The sequence below is a fragment of the Cyprinus carpio genome, chromosome B25, assembly GCF_018340385.1.
Source record: "Cyprinus carpio isolate SPL01 chromosome B25, ASM1834038v1, whole genome shotgun sequence".
NCBI classification, from domain to species: Eukaryota; Metazoa; Chordata; class Actinopteri; order Cypriniformes; family Cyprinidae; genus Cyprinus; species Cyprinus carpio.
The window spans coordinates 4548990-4566203 of NC_056621.1; the positions used below are offsets into that span (position 1 = coordinate 4548990).

Genomic DNA, 17214 nt, shown 5'->3' on the forward strand with positions numbered 1-17214 from the left:
ACCATATTTTGGGGGCAAACTGGTACCCAGAAGTAAGCAAAACTTGACAAAATCACCTAAAACCTCCCTTTGAGGACGTCCTCATTTGTAAAACCTTGTGTTTTGCTATTTGTGAAATACAGCAGGACACAAGGGAGATGAACTGATCAGAGATGTATCAGAAGAAGGAAAACAGAATACATCAAATACAGCATTTTACATTACATTATGCCATGTGATAATGTATAAAGAAGCATTACCATGGTAAAGACAGCAGATTACTATAACTCACCCTTCATCTGAAAAAACTCTGTTCTAGCACAAAACCTACTGGCCACGTCACCTTTATCACACCTTTTGAAACACACTGGATAAATACTTTTACAAACATTATTGATTTTATGTAAGATATGCAAGTTAATGTAAGTTAATGTAAGTGTATTTTCTAACCTGACTGTTATTGCCTGTATAACTGTAATTATTTCAGAAACAAAGGTGATTTGAAACATGAATTTTGCATTGTTTGCTCTTGAATGAACTGATTGTTAAAAGTACTAAATTGAAAGAAGATCATAGTGTTGTGTTCTGGTGATTAATTTAAATGTTCTCAACACACATCACAGTGATCTTGTGTTTTGAAAATGATTATTTGGAATAAAAATATACTCAACGAAAACTACAATGACATTATGAGATCAGGTTTTGAAAGAATGACTAGTGGTGTCACAAGTGTGATCAGTTTAAAGTTTTGTACTAAGAGTTTTGAAAATATACACCTTAATTGTGAAAATAGTACCAAACCAATTAAAAAAAAAAAGGTTCTTTACTGGCCTTGATGGTTCCATGAAGAAACTTTAACATCCATGGAAACTTTATGGTTCTTTATAGTAAAAGGCGGTCCTTTAGATGTTTAAAATGTTCTTCACACTAAGAAAAAAAAATGGTTCTTTTAAGAACTGTTCACTGAAAGCTTCTACGGGGAACCAAAAATGGTTCTTCTGTGGAAGGAAAAAAAAAACACTTTTGGAACCTTTATTTTTAAAAGTGTAGAAGAACCATTTTGGTTCACCTTTTTTTTTTTAAATAACCTTTTTTTCCATAACATTTTAAGCATCTAAAAAACGTTTCCCACTATAAACTCCAAAAGCTGGTTTGAAGCCATAGAAGAACCATTTCTGATTCCCCAAAGAACCATAATTTTCTTAGTGTGGAGAACATTTTAAACATCTAAAGAACCTTCCGCCACTATTAAGAACCTTAGTGAATAGATGTTGAAGGTTCTACATGAATCACTGATGCCAAAAAGAACCTTTATTCTTATGAGTGTAAATTGGTGTTTTTGTCGTACAAATGGACTTATAACAACCGTGATGCTTCAAATAACCACATTTGTACTCCCGGTGACATGCTTCGCATTAATGACACCCATAAATGTTGCAGACTTCACGCAGACACATCAAATTTGACGAGTCTTACTTTTGTCATCAGTATTTATAATCATGGTCACCACTTTGAGGACCTGGTGAAAGTCATCATGCAGTTATTAAGAGATTCATGTAACACTGCTGCTCCACTCATACACAATACAACATAAACACCAACAATGTCAAAAACGACAAGAGAACAGCAAAAAGAGCTTTAAGTGACAAAGCCGGCAGCTGCAGATTGGCACTAAACCAGGTGAGAAATGTACCACTAATAATAATACTAATATATATATATATATATATATATATATATATATAATATATATATATATATATATATATATATATATATATATAGTATGTGTGTGTATACTTTATATGTATAATAATATATAGAAAATATTCAAATATAAAAATAAGAATAATTGTGTTTGACACCAGTAAACCAATATTTATGGTGCTATGGTGAAAAAAAAAAAATTTGATGATGATGATGATAATAATAACAATAATTAGAATTTAGATATTTAGCAGGATGCACCTTCATTATAATTATGGCAGATAACAATATGGCAATATTTATTTTCATGTTATGGTCAATAACTGATAAACAGCTGATATTAAAATGCTATACTAAGTTCTCTAAATAAATGAATTAAAATCAATTGTTTTAAAAGCTACAAATGAATATAGGCATCGCAACATTATTATGTACACTAAGAAAAATGGGTATTAACTTTGAGATTTGCTAGAGATTAAATGTGTAATTACTAGTGTAAATGTTAGATGAAGACAAATGTAAAAAGGTGAAATGAATTTACACAATTAAATATCCAAATGCAGCCAATATTTACTTTTTTAAAAATATAATTAAAATTATAAATAAAAAGTAAATATTATTTTAATTTATAATACAAAAAAAACTTTTATATTAGCCAATGACTAATATACCGTGCATCCCGAAATACAAGCATCTACTATATTGTGTCAAAAAGGATCACAATATAATTGAAATGTAAACTGATATAATATATTGGTATAAAAACTTTATATGATCTGAGAGGTTGCGATCACTAAAGCAAATGCAGAAGACGACCAATGGATGTAAAGTCATGCAAAAGAACAACCTCCAAGACATCTTTTTTGATTCTATTTCTCTTCTATTAAGTTCTAAAGTCTAAATGAAGATGAAGTGCTGCAAACTAGACTACATGTGTGACAAAGTGTCTGTTCCCAGTCGGTTTAGTTTCAATCTGCGGCTTCCGTCTCAAATAGCCGAGCTTCAGTGCAGCGGTCTGCAAACACCCCACACCGTTTAATCCAGCAGGTCCTCACCGGTCCGGAGGCAGGGAAATTGAATCACCTGAGCCACCGCGGCTAACATGTTTATTTCATTTTTCATTTTCTACAGCGGCCGCCCCATCTGAACCCTTCTGTGTGTCTGCCGCCGGATTTGATGGACAAGTGCGTTTAAAGCGTTCGGCTCTTTCTGGGAAGCGGCGGGCGAAACCTGTCTGGATTAGGCCGGCGAGGGTTGAGGAATCAGGAGTGCTAGAGGGACACATCCAGCCCAAGAAAGAGCACAGAGGCAAAACAACACCGTCTCAAAACAAGGTGAAACGGGGGTTACCACACCACAATCAGACTGTAACGGTCAACCCTCAGCGGGAGCGGGCGGCAAGGAGGGTTACACGCTACTGACGCCATATTTCTTTGTTTGTTTACTGTTATTGTTGCTGTTCACTGGATAGCTGAGGCGGGAGGGTTGTCCGTCTCCATGGTAACACCCCATGGGGGGAGGAGGGAGGAGGGGGGTGAAAGGTTAAAGGTCATAAGCTAAGAAGAGACAAGCAGGGCTGTAGGGAGTGAGGACGTTTAGTGTCCAATTTTGGCACTTTTGGTAAGAAGAATATCAGGTCTGGTGTGGATTTTGATGCAATATATTGATCATGTCCCTGCAGTCCTACAAAGCGTACAGAACATCAATGTGGTGTCAAGAATAAAATCTGCATAATGACTTTCATTCATATCGCAAACTTAAATAGGAAGTGTGCTATTTCTGTGTCAGAAGCGACACCATGAAGAACAGCTGCTCGAATAAACAGACTGTAATTCTGTTTGGTGCCACTAGGGGAGCCAACACTATTAAAACTAAAAACCATTATGTTAACTGATATAAAGCTGAAATAACACAATATAAATGAGATGAAAAAAATACAATGAGAAATAATGAAAATGAAAATTAAATAAAATTTAGCAAATAAATGAAATAATATGAATAAAAAAGTTATGTTAAAGTACTAAAGTTACTAGCTAAATAGAAATAAAAACTAATAAAATGAAAAAAGCATAAATTAAAATGAAACCTGAAAATATAAAAATAAATTTTAATAAATTTTATAATAGCTTATAAATAATACTAACACTGAATTTTGAATGATTTCAATAAATCAGTAAATATTTCCATTTTATAGCAGATAACCAATAAATTGCCAATATTATAAATCTAATCTATTTTGTTAAAAAAAAAAAAATGTAATTAAACAGTTGCTATGCTACAACATCAAAATATTATAATATACAGTATGAAAAATTATAAATATTCCTTTTGAAATGTGTTACAGAAAAAAAGAAGCACTCCTTATGAAATAAATGCTTTTAAATAAAAAAATATCCGTAAGGGCAGATATTGAAAGTTAAACAATATTATATATATATATATATATATATATATATATATATATATATATATATATATATGTGTGTGTGTCATCTTGGTTGGTGTAGTGATACTGTATTATATGATTATGTAATGATTCCATATTCTTTTGGAAAAGTGTGTTGGATTGTGGGAAGCTTCCTCATCATTACAGCCCTGCCAGTGATCAGGGTTTGGTTGAGGTTGGGTAACGGGTGAGATGGGGTACAGTTATATATGGCTTGTGTTAAGGGAGGTTAGTTTTAGCCTACAGTCCACTCACTGACCGTCTGACACATACTACACAAAAAACAACAAATACTAACAGAAAAACACTTGTTTCAATGCATTTTTTTATTTTTTTTTTGTGGAACATTTTTTTTTTTTTTTTTTTTTTGTGTGTGTGTGTGTGTGTGTGTGTGCGCGTGTGTGTGTGTGTGTGTGTACTTATATGTATATATACATATATAATGTACATGCATACGTTTAATAAATCTAATAAATGTTTATGTATAAACACACACCAAATATATAATACATAATTGTTACTTCCATTGTTATATAATGTATTATTATTTTTTACAGTAAATACACCTTACAAATCATTGTTACTTACATTATAATTTGAATATTATATTTACATAAAATAGTACATTTTAAAAGTAAAATATTTATTATTACAGTTTTTTAAATATTACATTCAAACACGTATATAAATGTATACATTAATTTATAGATATATTATGTCTATGTATCTACATCTATATATCATGTACATGTATACTGTGTTAATTAAATATAAAGAATAATAATTTTTATATATATAATTTGTTACGAATACTTATAATTCCGAATATATTTTAAATAAAATATGAACAAATATAATATGTAATATTTAAAATATTTAAAAATGTATAAAATATGTAAATATTAATATTAACAATTAATATATAAATATTTTTATATATAGCCCACTGCACACCACAACATAATTACACACTAACAGATGAGCGCTCACACTGCAAACTAGACAGTTTTGATATCCCAGCCTACTCAACTGAAACTGAAGCTAAATTAGCACATTGTACAATCTGTGAAAGAAACACAAACAGCAATTGTGCAGCAGAATGCAAGTTATTTCTCCATGTCAGCAAAAAACTGCTGAAGAACTGACACGTACTTATTCATTTGTTTCTCATTCAGTTCTGAATGTAAATATAAAATGCGACTTTCATGTTATCGACAATATTAATCATTTTCAGGAGCAGATATGTGACCCTGGACCACGAAATCAGTTATAAGGGTCAATTTTTTTTTATTTAGATCTATACATCATCTGAAAGCTAAATAAATAAGCTTTCCATTGATGTATGGTTTGTTAGGATCGGACAATATTTGGAATCTAAGGGTGCAAAAAAATCAAAATATTGAGAAAATCACCTTTAAAGTTGCCCAAATAAAGTATTTATTAATGATTATAAATTAAGTTTTGATATATTTACGGTAGGAAATTTACAAAATATCTTCATGGAACATGATCTTTATTTGATATCCTTAGATTTTTTGCATAAAGGAAAAATGTACCATTTTGAACCATATAATGTATTGTTGTTACAAATATACCCGTGCTACTTATGACTAGTTTTGTGCTCCAGGGTCACATATTATGGTGCTATTTGCACTTTTTGGGTCACTTTATATGTCAGTCAGACGGTCGCTTCCTGTCTAAGTTGATTTGAATGAAGTAATCAGACTCTGTGTTGCTGGTTAGACAGATCTGGGGTGTGAGTGGTGAGGGTTGGGGTTGGGGTGTGGGTCAGGGGTTTGTGTCTCTTACCAGCCTGAACAGAGACTCACTTGAGTGTGAGGCGTGGATCTCCGTAAGGGGCATAGGGAGAAATGTTTAGTACAAACTCCTTGGGCGGGTATGAGCTCCAGCGCTGCTGTACTGAACTGCTGTCATTGTTATTCCAAAAGTCTCTGTCTAAATCACTGAAGAGACACACATACATGTCAGTAGAGCATCAGCCATCTTTCATCCATCAGTCTACACAAGGCAGATCTCCTGATCTGGGACAGGAAGTGAAAGAGGAGAGGAATTCGCCATTCATAAAGAGGTGCAAAGACCGTTTTATGAGCAAAAAGGGGAAATCAAAACAGAGCCGATGCATCCATATCAGGCAGCAGAGCAGAAACGTGCGTGGTTATACCTGTGCATTCATTAGTTTTACCAAAAGCATAAAGGAGAGAAAGAGAGAGATAGAAAGCTGTAAAGCATCACACTTAACCAAAACACATTATTAAATATAATCAACACAATATCAGATGCTATTTTTGGTTAAAAACATTCACGTTTGGCTTAAGAAAATAAATATTTGCATGGGTGGAGAGAAACACGAAGGCTCAGATGAACCTGATATTGGGAGGAAAGGTTATTTATGTCAAGTTAGAATTTCAAAAACAGCTTCAAGGGGGGAAAAGAAGCAATTTTCAGTTAAAAACACAGATTTCCACAAGCACCTGCATGCTTCAAATCCAAAAAGGTACTCATTAGTCTAAAGCAGCAGCTGCAAATGTCATGTTATGAAGCAAGCAGCTTAGGTGTAATGATGGAACCGAATTTTAGGCAGGAGTGCTTGTATGGGATTTTACCGTCGTGCAAACAAGGAGACGTGTGATCAACCGACGAGCAAAACAATGGAAACGCAGCGTCCTGCTGAGCTCAAACCTCAATCAAACACTCTCAGATGCGTCCCGAATGAATGCGAGAGCGCCGCGCTCATTATGAATGCAGTTGATTGGTCTCGTACTTGTGTCTTTTTCTTCTTCAAAGCAAGTCTAGACTGTTCAACTCTACGGTGAAGGAAATGAAAAGGAAATCATGACTTTTAGGCAGTGCCGATCCGTGAGGGACATTTCTAAGAGGCTGATACAGAACAGCACTGAACAAACCAATACAAGACTGCAGGAGACACTTCCCATTTTTTATAATGTATTATCAACATAGTTATTAATATTAATAATAAGACAACATATGCATATTTTTTCTGACATGCCATTATTTATTTTTTATAAAATAAATGAAAAACATGATATAATAATAATAATAAAAATAATAATAATTGTAGTGATAAAATTAAATATGTAATATGCCAATATTCTATTATGATATAATAATAATAATAAAAATAATAATAATTGTAGTGATAAAATTAAATATGTAATATGCCAATATTCATATATTAAATAAAACAATAATAAAGTTACACACACACACACACCACAACACACACACACACAACACACACCACACACACGACACACACACATACACACATATCACTATCTATATATATATATAGATATTATATATATATATATCTATATATATATATATATATATATATTATTATATACTATATATATATATATATATATATATATATATATTGCTGGTATTCTACTATTAATTATTAAAAAAAATAAAATAATCTAATTTCAAACCCTTGCTGTCCTAAGTTACAAAACTGTATACACTACTGGAGGGACTCTCCCGATCTCCCTATTCGGGGGCAGAATAATGCAATAAAAATGATATTTTCTTCCTCAAATATTATATTTATTTCGTAATATTCCAATACTTTTGCCAAAGTCCTTTTTTAAAACGCCTAGATTCGATTATTCTTCGCTTTCTTTGGAATTATAAGAGTCACAGAATCAAAAAAAGTTCATCTTTGTAAATCTAAACATGAGGGGGGTTTAGCCTTCCAGACTTTCGCGCTTTATTATTGGGCCACTCATTTACAAGTTTTTGCATTATGGTTGGAACAGTCTGCTGTGTTGCCCCGGATTGGCTCCAGATAGAACGGGATTACTGCCATCCTTATGATCTTGGAGCAGTGTTACTCTCCCCAGTGATATTAGACCAAGCAGCAGTTAATAATATGTGTCATAAAAAAGTCAGTTACGCGTTTTGGAGACAGATGAGAGAATACCTTAAAATAAAATCTCTCTCTCTCTTTTTAATTCCAATTGCAAATAACCCCTCATTCCCCCCTTCAAGGTTGGATACAACCTTTACTCAATGGAAGGAATTGGGTATATGCACAATCAAGGACCTTTATCTTGATGGGGGCTTTAGCTTCCTTTATGCAACTACAACAGAAATATAATCTCCCAAAAAATCATTTTTTTCAGATTTTTACAAATAAGGAATTACCTACGTACATATAAAGTTTCCCTAGACGAGGTCCCCGCCCTCAGTCATTGATGATGGGTCTTATACAGTTCAGAGGAAAACAAATGTCAGCTATCTTAATTTATGGAAGGTTACTAGCAGTTACTTTCCCCTTCTACAAAGTTGATCAGAGAGGAATGGGAGCGAGAGATTGGAGTTGGAATCTCTGAGGAGGTTTGGCAGAGTGGCTTGGAGGATATTGATAAACAATCGGTCAACACTAGACTATGCCTCATTCAGTTTAAGGTTCTACATAGATTACACTTCTCTAAAAAGAAATTACATAGGATTTTTCCCAATATCTCTCCTATTTGTGATAAATGTAAAAGAGAGGATGCTGATTTGGCTCATAGTTTTATTTTCTGTCATAAAATACAGGGATTCTGGTGTGAGCTATTTAAAGTGCTTTCAGATATTCTTAATGTGAACTTGGCTCCAGACCCATGTGCTCATTATATTAGGGCATTCTAATTATATATGTTCATTGAACAGTGCTCAACAGAAATTCCTTACATACTGTTTTGATAACAGCCAAGAAATTGTTATTATGTTTTTGGAAAAAGGTTAAATCCTCCCACAATCAAACTATGGCTTGAGGAACTGATATCTACTCTGCACTTGGAACGAACCAGATATCTTTAAAGGCAACATTAAACAATTTCACAAGATTTGGGACCCTTTCTTCTGTTACCCGTCAAAAGTAATTATATTCCTTAATTCAATGTATTGTAACTTAAAAGTTATTTTGAATGTCACTGTATTGTATATTAACAGGCTTGGGATGGGGGTGTTACAATTTTGTTTTGTTTTTTGTTTTTTTGTGCATATAAGAAAATTAATCCTGGGTCATGTGATTATTGTAAGGTTTTTCTGATAATTGAATAAAAATTTATTTGACAAAAAAAAAAAAAAAAAAAAAAATAATAATAATAATAATAATAATCATAATAATAATAATTATATATATATATATATATATATATATATATAAAGTTTTTGTATTTTCTATTATTTACTATTTTTCTTATTTTTATTTTAATAACAATTATGTGTGTGTGTGTGTGTGTGTAGATAGATAGATAGATAGATAGATAGATAGATAGATAGATAGATAATATTACATATAATTACATTATATATACATAATAAATAATAACAATAATAAAATTATACACACACACTGCTTATTATTGTTGATAATCTATTATTTATTCTTTTCATAAATAAATAAATAAGTATGCATATATAAAATAATGTATGTATATGTATATTATATTATATATATATATGCTCCAGTACGCAGATAATCTTTCCTTGGTATCTTAATGATTTTGACAATTAATAATGTGATAATCTTTCTGATCACCAACCCAATGCTAGTCAAAATAATGAAACATGAAATTTCTGATCTCCCTGAGCTTTTATATTTTTAATATTATTATTATAGTAATTATTATTATTATTAAAAAAATGTAAAGAATTGAATTGCTCAACGGAAATCAGTTAATTAAAATTCTCTGGACTATCACACACACAAAAAAAAAAAGACATTTTATGTCGTAATAAAATTTTATATATATTGTTTTTACAACATATGCATCGAGCTTAGACATATTAGTATGTCAATTAATTTAATGAACTGTTGCTTTTATCGTTTTAGTTGTTGATTTTAAACTCATTTTGGAGCCTCTCTTGCTTCCTCTGACAGACCGCCACTGCTTTAACAACTTCTGACATGATTTCCTCTGTTCAAAACACACGTGTTTGTCATACACAGACTGCTTCTCTTCAACACAACACCCCAGTGAACGAAACGAATGTCCCTGCACCTACTTGATGGCTTTTTTCTCTCCTCTTCCTCTTCCTGAATCAGGAGACCCGACAGACTCCACTCCTGGTTTATTTCTCTTCCCCTAAAAGACAGAGAGAAGAAAAGAGGAAGTTTATTCCCAGTCTCCTAATTGATCACAAGCTTCTCCACATCTAGCATTATCTGCCGTTCCTGCTTCCCGCTCTCCTCCCTGATGCTTCGCTCTGATCGCTCAAATCACACAGTCGCTCCTAAGTCATCTCCATAATAATTAAACCACACACAAGCCTCATATTTACATGGAAATAGCCAATTTAGCCCTCGGCAGCGTCACGGGCTGCCGGAGAGAAGAGCGAGAGCATGTGGGAGAGACAGAATGACAGAAAGTGTCTTCAGAGGAGTAGGAGGCGATGTGGAAACCCTCCATAGACGTCACTGCTGTCCGCCTCTCTGCTCCATGAACAACATGTTACAGCAGCTTTGTGACACAGCCCACGTTCACGTTCAGATTTAGGGAGACAGACTGACTTATAAGTTACACAAGGTATGCAATCAACTTTTGAATTTACACTGTAATACCTGAGCATGTTAATTCATTTCTGGTTTTTAGACTTGAAATGCCAGATCTGTTTGTCAATTTTATGTTACATTTTTGTCTTTTATGTTGTTGTTGTTTATTATTCAGTAAATAATATTTTATACACATATTAGTATTTAGTATTGGGAAACAATGTGTGTGTTCGTGTTGGTGATTTTTGTGACATTGTTCCGCCATTATGTCTGTCATTATGTTTTATGAGTCAGCAGTACTTTTATATTGAAAGAGACTGAAACGGAAGTTATTTTACTTTTAACAACAGCTTGTAAGACGCAGTTAACAAATGCAGTGAGCAGCGCTGTCATCGGAAATCACCCTTAACAGATGAAAGAAAGAACGACAAAGACATCGCTTTCCTCAGCGGACACTCAAACTAAAGTTTTATTGTGAAAATGAGACCAGTCTATCAGTCCATCTCTCTCTCACAATACTCTACATTATACAGTGAGCTTTTAATCAAGTAATACAATAAGTTTTTAATGAAGCAACTTAATACAATAAGTTTTTTAGTTCTAAAGTGACGTTTTCGAATTAGTAACGGATCTTGAGCTCAGCTGATAAACTGTCAAACTGAGATTTGAATCTGTGGCGGAAGGAAGTAGTTCCGCACAAAAGGGTTTTTAAAGACACTTCGTTGTTGTTTTTCTTATATATTTACGCTCGTGCCATCGAACTGTTGTATAAACACCCTTTTACTTGAGCGATACCGGATCTGTATCAGCGGCTGTGATTGCCTGCGGCCTCCTGCCTCTGGCCTAATCACAGCCATGCTGATATATTTCTATTAGATTTTTTACAAATATTTTCATTTAGCTTTCATATATCTTTATTTCAGTTAGTTCCTAAGACGGCATTTGTAATTTTTTTTTTTTTTTTAATTATACACACCCACACCCACACAAACACACACACACACACACACACACACACACACACACACAAAAATTTGTGTGTATATATATATATATATATTTTTGTGTGGGGTTAGTTTTTTTTTTATAATAAAAAATAACAACACTGTCCCATTCACTTTATTTATTTATTTTCATAATACAATTGAATATATAATATATATATATATAAAAAAGAGAAGAAAGAAAGAAAGAGGGGAGAGGGAGAGTCATACAAATGTTTTTTTTAATTTGAAGTTTGTTTATCTAAATGGGGAGTCATCTCATTTATCACCAGTAAAATATGGAGTGCCACAAGGATCTGACCTAGGTCCTCTGCTATTTTCAGTATAAACATGTTGCCCCTTGGTAATATCATTAGAAAATACGGGATTAGTTTCCACTGTTATGCTGATGATACTCAACTATATATCTCAACAAGACCAGGTGAAACTTTCTAAATTATCTAAGCTAACAGAGTGTGTTTAAAAATGTAAAAGATTGGATGACCAATAATTTTCTCCTATTAAATTCAGATAAGACAGGAGATATTACTTATTGGACCAGAAAACATTACACAGAATCTCGTAGATTACAATTTGCAACTAGACGGATGTACTGTTTACTTCCTCTACTGTAAAAAAATCTGGGTGTTATATTAGACAGTAACTTGTCTTTTGAAAATCATATTTCCCATGTTACAAAAACAGCATTCTTCCATCTTAGAAACATTGCCAAGCTACGAAACATGTTACCTGTTCCAGATGCAGAAAAGCTAGTTCATGCATTCATGACCTTTAGACTGGACTATTGTAATGCACTGCTAGGTGGTTGTCCTGCATCCTCAATAAACAAGCTACAGGTAGTCCAAAACGCAGCGGCTAGAGTCCTTACCAGGTCAAGAAAATATGATCATATTACCCCAATACTACAGTCTCTGCACTGGCTACCTATTAATTTCCGTATCAGTTACAAAATATTATTACTTACTTATAAGGCCCTTAATGGCTTAGCTCCTGCGTACCCAACTAGTCTTCTACCACGCTACAACCCATCACGCTCCCTAAGGTCACAAAACGCTGGACTTTTGATAGTACCTAGGATAGCAAAGTCCACTAAAGGAGGTAGAGCTTTTTCGCATTTGGCTCCCAACTCTGGAATAGCCTTCCTGATAATGTTCGGGGCTCAGACACACTCTCTCTCTGTTTAAATCTAGAAATAAATACACACCTCTTTGGCCAAGCATTCAAATAATGCATCTCATAATTTTGGACTGCAGTTATATCTGATCAAATGTGCATTATTATTCTTTAGCTTGGGTTAAACTAATTAATTTTACTTGGCTGGAACAGCAGCTACGCTAATTATGTCTCTATTTGTTTCTCTGCTTTGCCACGGGATTTACATCCCGTGGTAACCAGGATTTACACAAGCTCCAGTCTGGATCCAGAACACCTGAGAAGAGATGATGCCAGCCCCTCAGAGGACCTCAGATGATGCTAACCCAGAGACAACATACAGAACTACCACATTTTGCTATAAGTTTGATTGCATAATTGCTGTTAATAGTGTTAATCGTCTGTTTTGTTTACGTTTTTATTGATTTTTCTGAACATTTCTGCTATATGCACATGAACTGACAGTCACCACTGATAAGCTACTACTAAATATTGTAGAAACTTAATTTTCTGTAAAGTTGCTTTGTAATGATTTGTATCGTAAAAAAAGCTCTACAAATAAACTTGAATTGAATTGAACTTGAATAATATATGTGTGTATAGTGTGTATATTTATTATGTATATATAAATACACACACATGCATGTATATATTTAAGAAGAATATGTTATGTTTATATATTAAATATATTTATATATAATATAAAATATAAGAATATAAATATATAAATGTATATACATGTAAATATTTTCTAAATATATAATGTTATGTGTGTGTATTTATATATACATAATAAATATACCCTGTACACATACATATATTATGTAAACAAAAATTTTATTTTGGATGCGATTAATCGTGATTAATCATTTGACAGCCCTAATATATATATATATATATATATATATATATACATATATATATATATATATATATATATATATATATATATATATATAATATTTTTATATATAATTTTTTTTATAAAGAAAGAAAGAAAGAAAGAAAGAAAGAAAGAAGTTTTAGTCAGAGGAAACTAGTTCTAATTCTGGGGTGCATTTCCCAAAACCATAGTTGCATAGTTGGTTGGCAATGGGAAATTGCATTGCAACCAACAAAGTTGCTAACTTAGTTAGCAACTATGGTTTTGGGAAACGCACCCCTGGTTTGTTAAAGAAAAATACCCTAAAACCATATCATTATTATATTATTTTATTATATGTGGTTCCTTTTCATAGTTCTTGAATGGAGGAACTGTTTTCATTGGTGGAATCAGAAGCAGTGCTGTTAAACTCTTTATGATTTCTTTTCCTAGCGATGCAACATAATTACTACATATTTTAGGAGTAACACAACAGCGTATCTAAAAAATGACAACACTAAAAAGCACAACGAAATGAGAAGGACATCTGCTCTTAAAAATAAACACAGGTACAATCTGTCATCTTCCTCTCGTCCCATCTGTGTGGTTACTGTGGCGACGGGTTTAGCGTAGTTCATGCTATCTCATCCCATCTCGTCCTGTGCTCCCGTCGGCTGCTGGCTCAGAGCTCAGCTCGTCTCTCTCAGGGGGTCAGAGGTCAGGGGTATCATTAGCGCTGGCCCGAGCAGGGACGGGACCCACCACACGCTCCCTAATGGTGCTCAGTGATTGGTCGAGGGCTGCGTGGCTACAGGAAACTCCCTGAGCAAGGGCACAATCTCAGTTCTCTGAGCATTTGGTCTTTTCTGGATGGAGCAAACAAACAAAAGTCTCGTCCCACATTTTCACTGCATTGAATATTGTTTTACATTTGTAAAATGACCTGTACATTTTTTTTCATTTTACTAATGTAGTAAAATGCTGAAATTAAAAGGCGAAATTCAGTACACACCTTACTGATGATGCAAACTTTGTACAGGCAAGCGGATGAACCCAGATTATCAACACAACATATTAAATGATTTCCCATAAAAATACTATAAAGAAAACACAAAACCATTTAGCACATTACTTTCAAATTCCGAGCTCATCTGCTTGCCTATAAAAAGTACTGTGAGCATAATAAATAAAGTGTGTACTGAGTTTGTACTTTTAATATCAGTGTTTTAAATACATTGAGGCACTTTAAGTGTTTTTCACAATGCTTTTTTTTGCACTGTTTAGTGTTTGAAATTATTTGGCAAGTGCATATACAGTAATATAGATTGCAAATGGCTAAAACAAAATTTTGTTCGCATATCTTTGTTTTATTCTTTTGAGAGGTGATCTAAATATTTGCAGCTTGGAAACAGATGGAAAATTGGCAGGATTGTGCTGCAATTCTGGATGTTTTGCCCTTCTGGTCTTCGAGCCGGTCATGTGACAAAGCTATGAATTCAAAGCCAACTCAGTTTAAAGTATTTATTTTACTTTTATAGTAATTTCATTATCTTACTTTGTTTCAATAATAATGTATACATGACAATTAATATATTGTAAACGTAAAAAAAAAAAAAAAACTTTTCAATAAAAATTCAATGGCAATTCAGTTTTATATATTTTTTAAATAATTTAATTTATTTTTATAGTAATTTCATAATTTATATATATTGAACAAATTGTAAAATTCTGTATATATTTTAAAAACTTGTTTAAGAAATCAATACTTTTATTATTGTACAAAATTCCCTGCCTCACGCATGCGCGAGTCGAACTTGTCCAGACTTGTCTGGTGCATGCGCAAAAAGTTTTCAGTTCGGCAGCATCCAGCATAGTAGTTTGATACGGAGTTTCCCTGGCTTCATTCCTTTAAAGTCTGTTTTTTTCTTTGTGTGGTATTGCTGTGCGTTAATAACTCCAAACCACATTTGTGCATATTCACGCAAATAAACATTGAGACTGGACATGTTCACTCTGGAGTAGCTGCAGTTCTTTCTAACCGGAGAAATAGGCCAGCTGAGTTCCAACCATCCAACTGCGCACAGAATATCCCACAAATTGGTCCTTCGAGCCGGATCGGGACATCAGCTGCGCTATGGCTACATCCAGAGATTACTATGAGGGAGAACAAGTACCAGATCCTCGTCCAAGTCGTACCCGGCGGGTACCCACCTACTTGGAGGATTATGTGCTTGATTATCCACCTCTGAGGCATGCTCATCCATCACCAGCAGATGGCACTCAAGGAATACCTAATGTAAGCCAGGACCCTTATAAGGGCTATATTACTCCTCCTCCCTGGGACAGAGACTTTGAAGGTGAAAACCTGCACCACTTGGAGGCACGGTGGAGAGATTTAAGCAGTGAGATGAGAGAGCTTCAGATCAGAATGGACAGTGCTAGACAAACATCCTTCACATCTAGATCTCCTGTTTATGCACACTATAAGAGCATTCCTCACACTGAACTCAGTAACACGGGATTACAACCTACTGTGACTGTAGCGTCATCCCCACACTATGAGGAAACACTCTATCATGAGCCCCTTATGCAGCAGCGCTCACAATCAAGCATGCAGCCAAGTAATATAGCTCGTGTAGCTTCTCTGCCAGGGCCAAACCCTCAAAGACTGCTTTCTGAACTCCGACGGTCAGACTCATGGCCCCCTACAGCTGCTCAGCCTGCCTATCCACAGGTACAGCATCAGCCAAGCCTGGTACAGCCTGCGCCAGTCCGCATGCAGACACCTTATCAGTCAGCTGTTGTACCGCCTGCGCATTCTCATGTGCAGCCCCAACGTCAGATGGTTGCAGCACAATCTGTTCCAGCCTCACTGCCGCCACAGTACCAGCAGACAGGGCCAGCTCCAGTTCAGCCTGTGCCAGTTCAACCAACAATGCATCCGCATCACCCTTTTCAACCACCACCTCCTCCTCCTCGGCCTGGACCACAGTCACAACATTATTATCCTACAAACACTGTGACGCCTGGACTGATGGAGATGGTCATTGCTTCCTCCTATGGCATACCCAAACCAAGGCTGGCAGTATTCTCCTCAGGCAAAGAGAGTGATTTCCTGATGCTTAAGAAAGGGTTGGATAGCGTCCTTGGCCCACACAGACATTTAACAGAGGACTATAAGTATCAAGTGCTTTTGGATCATCTACAACTGCCTGCTGCTTACCAGGTAGCTAAGAGGTATGTCAACAGCCCATATCCTTACACCAGGCTCTTGAACAGAGATACGGTCAACCAAGACAGTTAATTCAGAGCGAGCTTAGAGCAATCCTTAATGCTCCAGCTATTCGACCAGGTGATGCACAGGGATTTGAGGACTTTGCAGCAGCTGTTAACACACTGGTGGGCATGTTGAACACGATGGAAGGGCCATCTAGATACGAACTGCAGTGTGGTTCCCACGTTGACACTTTACTGACCAAACTGCCTGTCAGTTACAGAGACTCCTTCATAGAATACTGTCTCAACCAGCACATCA

At 34.5% G+C, this 17214-nt stretch overlaps 1 protein-coding gene across 2 annotated transcripts in view; it reads right to left on the minus strand.

Moving 5' to 3' along the window:
• syt7a (synaptotagmin VIIa) overlaps positions 1–17214 on the minus strand; it is a 145096-nt gene that overhangs the window by 45817 nt on the left and 82065 nt on the right. The window contains exons 3-4 of one of the 2 annotated variants that reach the window (XM_042753314.1): positions 10175–10254; positions 5962–6096 (exon numbers count right to left, since the gene is read on the minus strand). In XM_042753314.1, the coding sequence (XP_042609248.1) occupies positions 5962–6096; positions 10175–10254 (215 nt within the window). The remainder of the gene's footprint in view (positions 1–5961; positions 6097–10174; positions 10255–17214) is intronic. The other variant, XM_042753315.1, reaches the window with a different exon arrangement.